Source organism: Grammomys surdaster, unplaced genomic scaffold, assembly GCF_004785775.1.
Source record: "Grammomys surdaster isolate TR1022 unplaced genomic scaffold, NIH_TR_1.0 142, whole genome shotgun sequence".
In the NCBI taxonomy this organism is placed as follows: Eukaryota; Metazoa; Chordata; class Mammalia; order Rodentia; family Muridae; genus Grammomys; species Grammomys surdaster.
In genome coordinates this window covers 5,351,068-5,362,535 of record NW_021604600.1, presented here as the reverse complement: position 1 = coordinate 5,362,535, position 11,468 = coordinate 5,351,068, and the positions used below count along the sequence as shown (strand labels likewise).

Below are 11,468 nucleotides of genomic sequence, written 5' to 3'. Positions count from 1 at the left end.
CAGAAAAACATTAGGTACTCCCTTCCTCTTTGCAACTGGAAGGGTGACTCCAAAGAACTAACAAATAAGCTCTGTCTTTGCATCTAGGGCAGAGCCTATCCCTTAGAGCATGTCCTAGGACCACAATCCTTAGGGACAAGGGTCTTTAGGTAAGGGGCCACCCACCAAGAGGCTGGGGTTTGCCTGATACCCACAGTTACAAGCATTCATCCATGCCAACGTTAGGGCTCAAAACACAGATGCTATCTCCCTGTACTGGGAGCATTCATGTAGGACAGATCCCAAAATGAGGATGTGTGCTGGGCTTCTCTGAAATTTAGAATGCTCATGAAGAGAGAAACCCACCTTGGATGGCTCTCAGAGAGAAAGCTCTAGGGGAATAGGCTATTTTTTGTTTTGTTTTATTTTATTTTTGGTGAAGAACATACGTGCATGCCTTTGCCTTCATAATGTGGGAAGGGAGGAAATCAACAGGTTGTGGGATGAGGCCTCTGATGGGAAGGCGAGACAGGCCTTGGAGGGAGGATATTGCTCCCTAGGAGTATTGGAGTTTTCAGTCACAGATAGCATTCTGGAGAGATGCCAGCGCAGAAGTTTATGTACCAGGGATTAAATACAAGGCTAGAATCCAGACTCCCAAGACTATATAGTAAGAGCTCCTGCAAAGTACTCCTTCCTTCCTTCCTTCCTTCCTTCCTTCCTTCCTTCCTTCCTTCCTTCCTGACACACAACATAGCATCTGTCTATGACATAGGAAGCTGTTTATCCTGTTTAACTATTAACTAGTAGAAGATACTACTTGTGGTGGATTTTAGTAGCCATCTGGTCAACCAGATACTATTGGTTCCTCCACAGGGATGCCATGAGATCTATACCTCTGCCTATGCCCATGATATTGGATGTAACCTGAATGGATCAGGTTGGCAATCTTCTTGGTACTCCAGCATGGCTGAAGCTTCTGAACCTCGGGGATTTGGGACTCTGCTAAATAGTATCCTTTCTATTCATTAGCCTTCCTTCCACACCGTCAGCCTCACTTATCACCCTCTTCCTGTTCCCACTGGAAATCTTGACCAGTCATTTGGTAAAACATCATGTTAAAGGGTTTGTAGAATTTCCGAAGTCTATGGATGACATCTGGGTCAATTCGGGGATGAGTCCGACCTTTGCTCTTGCCCAAACATCTTGGGGCACTGCTGTCTTCTGGCTTCTTCAGGCAGGGAAATCCCTTGGTTTTGTTGAAGTAAAAGTGCTTCTCAGTCACAACACGCTTGAGGCCTAGGAAATCCTGGACCTTGGCCATTTCCCCTGCGGGGTCCACTATGAGTCGCTCACCACTGACAAACAGGATCTGAGAAAGGGGAAAGTACTGCAGCCAGTTCTCCAGGTGCAGAGCATAGATCCCAATTCGAATGGCACTCCAAGAGGCGTCAATCAGCCCCAGGGTCCGGTTTTTGAAGGCCAGCACCTCAAAGGTGGGGATCTCTGGCTTTTTTGAGAGTGTCTGGGTGTAGTCAGAAATGGCCCTGGTCACTGGGTTTCGTACCACCACAATGAGTTTGATGTCCTTGGCCATAGAGTGGATGCGCTTGGGAGCCTCATTCGTCACAAAATAACTGGGGGTCTTCTCCATGGTTATCTGCCCATCCAACGTCTTAGGCATCACATTTCTAGAAGAACGGAGAAAGAGGAAATACAGTGGTTATTTCTATACACCCAAGATATTTTAGTATCTTTGCACAAATTATATGCATCCCATATCCTAGGTAGAAGCCACCAAAAGAACAGATGAGCACTGAGCAGTTCTCTGTCTCTACGTCCCAAATGTAGGCTTGACTATGTAATTATCAGAAAAGGCAGCGTAAGACTTATGTATTATTCCTTGGGAATCTTGTATTCCCGGGTTTAAACTGCCTCTTACCAGTCGTATTTAACCTAGATATGCCCTTAATTTTCTTACATATTAGTTTTATAATCTCTGAAATGGAGGTAATGATAGCAACGACTTCACACTGTAGTATGAGGATTAAGGGAGCTAATATTTAAAAAGCATTTAGCATGGAATCTCATGTGTGCATGAGCTCAGTAAATTAAGGGTTTTATTATTGTTGTAGTAGCTTTCAGGAAATGTTTGAGCTCAACAAGACCTCAACGATTATCTAGTCCAGGGTTGGCAAATTCTCCTTGCCTCCTGTTTGTATGTGAGTCACAGCTAAGAAGGATTTATAACCTTTAAATGGTTGTGGGAAAAAACCCAAATGATAGTAAAAGCAGCATTGTATGATACATGAAAATTATGCAGAATTTATATTTCAATGCTTGTAAATAAACCTTCACTGGGACACAGCCACATTTGCTCATTTACATATTGTTTATGTGCTGTTTTTATACAATAAACAGTGAAATTGGTTGGTGCAACAGGTATGTGCCCACAGAACCTAAAATATGCATTGTTTTACTTTTTAAGGAAAATTTCTGAGCCCTGAGTTAATCTAAAAACAGTGTTGTATAAATGAAACAAACAAACAAACAAACAAACAAAACAAACAAACCCAAAGCCAAAGGATAAAGAATGAACAAAGATATAAGGTAAGCTTTGTGTCCTCAGAAAACTTAAGCATATCTACATGCCTTGACACCTTCAGTCACCTTAAGTTCATTTGAAAACAAAATGACATATAGAATGCAAGCATAGACCTGGTTCAGCATACACAATTTTCTTCTTTCTTTGCTTCCAAGTTTGCCTAGCAAACCTCTCATAGAGCCTGCTCTAGCTGGGATCTTGAATACCCCGCACCCCTCAGCCATAGGTTAAAGGCTTTGTCTCCAGCCTGGGTAGGATGGTGGAGTCTTTAAGGGTAGAGCCTAGCTCTTTGAAATCATGCCTTGAAAGGGCATATTAAGGTGCTGTCAAGTTGGCTCAGTGGTTAAAAGCACTTGCTGCTCTTGCAGAGGACTATGTTTGGTTCCTAGAATGTGTTTGCATGGTGGCTCACAACTATCTGAAACTCTAATTCTAGAAGATCCAACAGACTCTTCTAAACTCTGTAGGCACCAGGAATGCACAAACATACATGGAAGCAAAAACACATATACATAAATAAAAATCTTTAAAAAAATTATTAAAGGGCATGTTAAGACCCCAGCATCTCCTCTATTTTTTTTCTCACTTTTATGGCCTGGCCATGCAGTGACCAGGCTTCCCCTACCATACACTATGCCCATAATGAACTGGGTTTCCACAGACCCCAAAACAAAGAGGCAAATCAACCACGGATCGGAATCTCTGAAATCACAAGCCACAAAAAACCTTTCTTCTTTCTAAGTTGATTGTAGTAGGTGTCTATTATAGTAATGAAAAGTTGTAGACTAACACAGATCCTACATCATGGTTCTTGTCTACTACCAGTCTCTTTGACAAAAATACTTTTCATCACCAGCTTTATATCCACTATTTCCTTTAGGGAGGGACTTTGATGCCACTACCTCCAAAGCAGAGGGCCAATCAGCAACTAAAAATAAGGCTCGTGATATTACTATCCAGTCAGTTTGCTATTGGCATATGGAGACCAGTTTTAATTGAAGATAAACATGTTCAATTTCAATACCTGATGGTACAGTGGGCCATCTGCCACCAGGTGCTCCATTAAATCCATTCACTTCTGTCTTAACCAAAGTGGTACATTCAGGATTACACAAGACCTCTTTGTTATGATGACATGCTTTTAAATGTCTCAGCTAATAAAACTTAATTCAGATGAAGATCCCTTAGCCTCTCCTACCATAATTAAATTTATTTACTATCACTCTCGTGGAGAAAGAATGACTTCTTTTATCTCTAATTCACATGCTCTGTCAATAATTAATTGCTGCTGGGCTTTGAGCTTCCACAGCAAGCTCCTTTATTAATCAAGAGGAATTTGCCTGGTAGAAAAATTTGCTAGAACCAGACCTTGTTAGAGCACACTGGTCGGAAAGAATGTAGTTTTTAGGAGAAAGCCACAGGCATGGTCATAAGTAAGCATGTTTGTTTGGGGATGACACAGTCTCCACAGTATTGACAGTGTCTGTGTGTGTGTGCTTGTGCTCGTGTGTGTGTGTGTGTGTGTGTTTATATATGTGTCCATGATCTCATTTGGAATGGTGAGGGTAAGGAACAGCCTTTGAAAGTAGACCTGCATAATCCAATAACCCAAAAGCTCTGATGATCTTGTTGCCTCAGTGAAGCCCCTTATTCCGTTCTCAACCTCAATTTCTCACATAAAAGATGGACCTAATAAAATTCCATGCTCAAAGGACTGAGACGAAGACTAAATGTGATAATGCAGGTGGATCACTCAAGAGAGCACCTCATGAATGCCAGAATCTATTTTCACTTAAGCTGGCTGTCTGGGATCGTTTTCAGAACAATTCTTACGGAAGGGCAGAGGGGAAAATATTTGACTGAATGGAAAAGCCAAACTGAAGGTCTGATCTAGAATAAGGCCCATTCTTTATCTAGAGGCTGATGGCCAACCAGGAACATATCATATTACAAAACATTAAATAAATGTTGATGAAAGAGAACATCCTGAAAAGTGTTTTGCATGGCTTCCCCCAGATTTTGGCCCCTGTGTTGCACTTTTCCATGTCTGTCTTGTTGCATTTTCCTCAGTACAGAAGAACCTATGCAACTCCTCCTCTCCATTCTTTCCATTCACTCCGTAGACCTCAGGGATAACATTACATTAAATCTCATTCAATTCATCTCCTCTGGCTAATTGATAGTCTCTCAAGACCAGTGTGGATCTTGAGTCTGTTATCCAAAGCATCTGAGATGAAGTGGTTCCCAACCTACATGCCAGTGAAAACAGTAGGCTGAGGACATGCCCACCTCAGCGTTTGATGTAAAAGGAGTAAAAGGCAAGGAACATTGAGGAAAGCAGAGGGCATAAGCAGAGTCTCAGTAGCTCTGGTCATCTTGCTGCAGGTGAATGGGACAAGCATGTAATTCAAGGGCATTCCTACAGCTGGGCACCCATGCTAAGCAAGACTGGATCACTGATTTGAGATTCAACTGTTTCCTTGCCAATGAGAAAATTTCCAGTGGCTTCTCCCAATTCTATGAAGTAACGGTTCTCCCTCTTCTAAAACTCAGTCTTTCATTCATTCACTCACTCATTCGTTTGTGTCATGAGTGAACATTTACTAGTAGTATAATGGTCGGTTGATAAGACAAGTTGAAGCATTCAGCCTAGCTGTGACCTCTGACAAAAAGAGTATTACAATGCCGTGTAATTATCTGTTTTTATCAACAGAGCAGGCATTGTTACTTTTCCAGTTCCATACGGAAGGAATAAGCACAGAGCTCAAGGTTTCATTCTCTAGGAAATTGTTGAATGTTTTGTTCAAAAGGTAAGTTTAGAAGTTAATTAGGTGACTATCAAGATATTCATCTCTTCTCTGAACTTGAGGCCAGTCCTGGATAAGTTTTATCGTAATAATTTTTGTTGCTCTTTCTTCCCCCCCACCCCCAGATCTCTCATCTGAACCTCTGATCCAGCAACCATTTCTACACTCCTCTCCCTGTAACACTGTAGGAAGCAGGGCTGGAGGCTTTTCTCAGTCACTAAAGTGTTTATCACAAACAATGGGACCGAAGTTTGATCCCAGGGCCCACATTTCTAATACCCTAGATATGGTGGTACATGCTTACATTTTTACATTTTAGAGGCAAAGACAAAGTGGAACCATGAGGCTTGCTAGTTAGCCAGCTTAGCCTACTTGGAAAGTTCCAGGATAATGGGAGACTCCATCTCAAAAAGCAAGGGAGGTAGCACCTGAGGACAAGCAACCGAGGTTGACCTCTGCCCCACATACACAGGTGCATATCTGCATATACATAACACACTTGCATTCATACACACAGGGAGAGGTGGGGGGACGGGGAGAGAGACTGAGACTAAGGCTAGTGGAGGCATTTCTTCTATCGGAGATGACAAATTTCCACCTGGGCTTAGAGACTTATCCTTCCCACCTTCTTGAAGCTTTTCACCCCTCAATTTCTCTTCTCTTTTCTACTTTTTAATTAAGTTCTTCTCAGCTGGGTCTGACATTTCAATACGCCCATGTTCTCACATCGTGGTGTGTGTGAGGAACAGGAGAAAGGCCAGGAATGCTGGAGGGAGTTAGAAAATGTAAGAGAGTTAGAAAATAAGGTCAGGAAAGATGGGTGGGGACCAAATCCTAGAGGGCCTAACAGATCTGAGGAAGGCATAAGGATTCTTTTGTATATGACAAGAATCCACTGAAGAGAGCCAAACAGGAGCCTAGAGCAAGATGCACACTTAATTGTCTTTTCTGGCTGACTGGTGAGACCAGAGAAGACTGTGTGTGTTTCAAAGGCAGCACACTCAGATGCTATGTCAAGGCTATGGATAGAAGTGGCGGTAGTCCATGTGAATAAACACCCATCATCCTCATGGATGGGTAGACTGAGGTAAAAGAGAGGTGACTGGGAACACTGGCAGCAGCATGATGGACTGATGATCTAGTCATAAGGAGACCACTGTAAAGCAAAAAACTGTGGAGTGGAAGAGAGTAACCCTGTCTTTGAATTTGGAACGTGACAAATCTGTTATGTACTCAGGTGAATTCAACAACTTGGGAGTCTGAAATCCAGAGTCTGCAAACATGGTAGTCTGATGAGCACTGATTTTCTATGTGCATATTCCTTCTGCTGGGAAGTAAGAGCTCAATGTGTCTATAAGTCTATCTTCTGCTAGTCACCAGCAGATACTCAGACCCGCTCTTTGTCTATGCATTGAATTCTCAAGCAGGGAAATATTTAAATGTTTGTTACATTAAAAAGTTAATGTTCTCAAAGACTTTTACTAACTGCTATTATATTTCATTGTATATTTTAGTTTGGGAACAGAGCTTGAGATTGAAGTCAGAGAATTCAGGACCTTTCTCACGCTAGATAACTGCTCTACCTCATCTCAGCACCTTATTAACTCCTTTTAGCCCCTCAGAATCCTTGCATTACTAAGATTAGCAAAAACAAACAAACAAAAAACAAAAACAACAAAAAACAAAGACTAGAGTGGGGTGCAGGAAAGGGCTGCCTTAGCACATACCATACACTAAACCTGTAATTTGTTCTCTTTCATTGTAAAATCAAACAAATATACAACCAAAGAATCACAACCGAACTGATTCCCATGTCCTGCATAGCTAGTCTCAGTTCTCTATGATACAGAACAATGCTTTCCTCGACAGTGTTCTTAACGCTTAATATGGTAAATGGGACCATATAATGCTCTATGGCTATTTGTAGTCATTGGGTTATTATGAGAGCGATACACAAAAGAATACATGGTCTCCAGGGAGTTGGGAAAACTGGATGAAACAGGATCACATGCTCCTTAGATTAGATTTTCTATGTATGGGGTCAGCAAGCCTGCATCGTGCCATCCCTGTCTGAAAGACCATGTACTTCACTGTGGACCATATGGTGAGAAAACACCGCATCTAGGCTTCGAAGAGCTCCTTAACAATACCCAGGATGCTCAGAGCAGCAGTGACATCAGCATCAACATAGAGTCCTGAAGTGATAATCACTCTACCCAAGCTGTCAGCTTCTCTCACAGCGAAAACAATTATGAGATGCCCTCCAACTCTCATTCCTCACACCCCCTTCACTTTGCTAAGCACAGTCATACTGAATTCCAGTCACCAGATTCCAGTGACAATAGTTGTCATAACACCTTAAGTCTGTTATTACAGAGGGCTTGCTCACTCCATAGTATGTTTCATGTGTGAGGGGAGAATGATTTCACTAAGCACAGTCAAACACAGGACTCTCCTGCATAGTCAAGAGCACAAAATTTAGAGGTCTCTTTGCCCAGTTTGCACTGGGTTATTAGTTGTGTGATCTTGCATACATTACTTAACAATAGTACAGTTATACCACCTTTCAAGTTTTCAAATATGATACTGTAAAAGTGGCTCACATTCAGGAGAAACCATGCCTTGACTTAGGACCTATTACTAGGCTAGCATTTGTGATATGACTCCACCCCAACTTTGGCTTGGTTAATACAGGGTCACACTATGTTGCTTCAGCCTCCAAGTAACTATGATTGCAAATATACATACTGTCTCACCTATTCTACTTTCTCTTGATGCTGGATCATGGTTTCTGTTCAATCACATGCTCATGAAGATGGACAGCCAACTCTCCACAGCATATCTGAGCATCAGTGGTGTTCAATGGGTCCCAAACCCATTTTCAGGGGCTGGGAGTAGGACTCAGTTGGTAGGGCTGTTGCCTAGCTTGTAGCTTGATGTCCAGTAAAGACACGAATGGTATGGTTGTCTTGTCCTAGTGTTGGGAGCCAAACCCAGGAAACTACCTGCTGTCCTAAGAGAACCTAGGAAGTTACCTGCTGTTCTTGAAAGCCTAGTCAGTGCAAGGTTAAGAAAGGACGTTCAAGGGTCTCAGGCCCCTGGAACTTAAAGAACCTCTGACATTTCCTGGAAGCTGGTTATGACAGTGGGATGGTCTAGGGCAATAAGCATTCAATAATGGGATAGCCCTAAGCAATGACCCTCACCCAAACTTCCTGGTTTGCTGTGTCTTTATAACCTGCACCCGAAATTAAAGTTTCAGAGCTTGATCAGAACCCCAGACTTGCTCTCATTCCTGTGTCTCTGTCCCTTCATTCTTTTGCCCCTTCCCTAAGGTCTCGTCGAATCCCCGCCGGCCAGGGCATCCTAGCACTTGTTAAAAGGATCAAAAGTTCAAGGTTAATTATATCTACTCAGCAAGTTCAAGGCCAGCTCTGAGGGCAGGCTAGCCTATCTAAAAAAAAAAAAAAGTACTGTCAACTTCCAATACATTAAACTTATGATGAATTCATTGAGTGTGTCCCCACTGTGAGTCCAGAAGCACCTGCAATGTCTCATTTCTATTATCTGAAGAGCAATCACTACATGAATAATTGCCTTTTCACAGGAACTTATTAAATGAGTTAATATCTAGTGAGTGATTCACATGGATTCTCTATACATTTGATGTTGATTTTTAGAAATCTCTTTTGAAGTTTGTACCCTTATAATCTCTTTAAAGATCAGAAAACTGAAACCCGACAAGACTGATTCATTTGTTCACAGTCAAAAGAGGCAGAAGGCACATTCAACTTTACGTTTTGCCTAACACCATAGCTTACCCTTTTGGTTACTTCTTGACAAGTGGCACATTGCAGAGGCTCAGCAAAGTGACATGACTGTCCCAAAGTCACTGTGTTAGTGTCAAAGTAGAACTTTAAAATCAGACATTTTAAAATTATTACATGACCAGTGAAAGTGGCTTACTACTGAGAAGCACAGAACCCATGCCAGAATCCCTAGAAATTCTTGTCAGATCAAGCTACATCATTCAATTTGTAATATCTCTCTCCAGGGCCTCCTCAACTGAAGCGAATGGACACCATCATGAACACTGCGGGAGAAAGCAGTCAACCATATGAGATATAAAGTGCCCATTCTCCCTGGCAGGGTCAGTGCAGAGCTTGTCTTTAGTTTCCCTGAACTGCAGGTGTGTGGGCACCTTACACTTTCCCAAATGCATTATCTAGTGGAATAAATGGTGCATAAATTAGCAATATTTTCTGAGCCTTCTCAATGAACTATAACCCACAAAAATGATAGTTAAAACAAGGGCAGAGGGTGGATCCAGCTCCTGTTCAGCTAGGGAAGAAACACAGTTAACAGCCAGTGCAGCAACTGTGTCACATTACCCTGGTTTAACCTTAGAGGCCCCTGTGACTCACTGAGCCCTTTATAAAGATGGAGAAAGTCGTGTTTCAGAGAGAAAAATTAATCTTGCCCAATGATTCATGGGCCAGACTTTGCCTTTCCCAAATATGTTGGGTCTTCACACCCAAGTTTATGAAAAAGGAAGTGATCCATTTGAAAACTGCATTCATATACAGACGACAGAGAAAATCTGCACGTTTGGGGACCACACTGCTCTAAGCTAGAAGCAAAGAAGGTTCTGGGCTACAGGTCTGAGTTAACAGTCAACTTACTGAATGAATTTAGGACTCATATGTTTCTTCCTTATACCTCTTGTACGTAAAAAGGACTGTGTTTCAAGGTCACTTCTTAGCAATTCAATGAAGTAGCTGTTGGTGATTATTATTGTTAGTATTCTGTCTAAACTCCACCTAAACAGTTACCTGGCAACACCCAGGCATGCTCCTCCCCACAGTTACCTGGCAATAGCCAGGTAGGCCTGCCCACTATAAAAGGGGCTGCTTGCCTCCTCCTCGCTCTCTTGTTCTCTCTTACTCCATTGATCCCTGCCTGCAGGCTCTCTGTCCCCTCTCACCTCCCCCTTTCCCTTCCCCCTCTCTCCACGTGGTCAAAGCCGGCCTCTCCTTTCTCTCTCTCTCTCTCTCTCTCTCTCTCTCTCTCTGTCTGTCTGTCTGTCTGTCTCTCTTAATAAACTCTCCCTCATGGAACCGTCTGGTCTGGCTTTATCTGTTCCAAGCTACACGCGTCAACCTTTAAATTATATACAAGTGGTTAAGAGCATGTTGGGGTAAAAAGTAGGTGTGGTCCCTGACAGTCAAGACAATAATTTACTAGAGAACAGGTTGGGTGGACCGTTTCTGTGGTGGTTCCATTGAGAAGACTCTGTTGCTGCATCTCCCCTACCTTGCCATATGCATTCACAGGGAAGAGGAAGAGAACAGAAAGCTGTGAGCTGAGCAGGAAATGGTGAAGATCATGATAACTGGAGTGTGAAGAAGGAGGAAGAGGAAGATGAGACACAAGAATATACAAGGAAGGATTACAAAACAATAAGGAAAACACCCTGGGTCTAAATGTCATACAATCACAATACAGAAGAAAACAATAACCTCAGGTCTCAAACATGTTTCTGTTCTGAAGTTTGTGCCAAATTAACAGAGATCTTTCAGGACTGGGAGGGTTATGATTCTTATTGAGGTGATTTGCTTTTGTCTCCAAAGAACTACCTGAATGTGGTAGTTTGATTAAGAATGGCCCCCAAAGGCGCATATATTTGCATGCTTGGTTTCTAATTATTAGGAAAGATTAGAAGGTGCAGTGTAACTTAATTTTTTGAAATCTATTTTTAATGATGATTTTAAAATGTTTTAACCTCCTTTTAGCCCACCACACACCAAGGGTAGTGGAAAAGAAAGGATACAGGGGTGGGGGTGTGTTGTGGATAGCCCTGGTCTTGTATTTTGATGCTAATTCTGCTTTCCTGGGAGGGGCTGCAGAGGAGGAGTGAATCAGTACACAGGTGACTTCTTGTGAACTTTCTGCCCACCTTAATTTGTAAAATAAAGGCTAGAGCCAGTGATTGGGCAGAGAAGGGGAGGTGGAGAAATAAAGGTTGGTGGGAAGAGAGAGAGAAAGAGAGAGAGAGAGAGAGAGAGAGAGAGAGAGAG

General features: G+C 42.3%; 1 protein-coding gene across 1 annotated transcript in view; it reads right to left on the bottom strand.

Moving 5' to 3' along the window:
• Positions 1-1,033: 1,033 nt before the first annotated feature.
• Hs3st4 (heparan sulfate-glucosamine 3-sulfotransferase 4) overlaps positions 1,034-11,468 on the bottom strand; it is a 401,599-nt gene continuing 391,164 nt past the window's right edge. The window contains exon 3 of the mRNA XM_028764209.1: positions 1,034-1,670. Coding sequence (XP_028620042.1) covers positions 1,034-1,670 — 637 coding nt within the window. The remainder of the gene's footprint in view (positions 1,671-11,468) is intronic.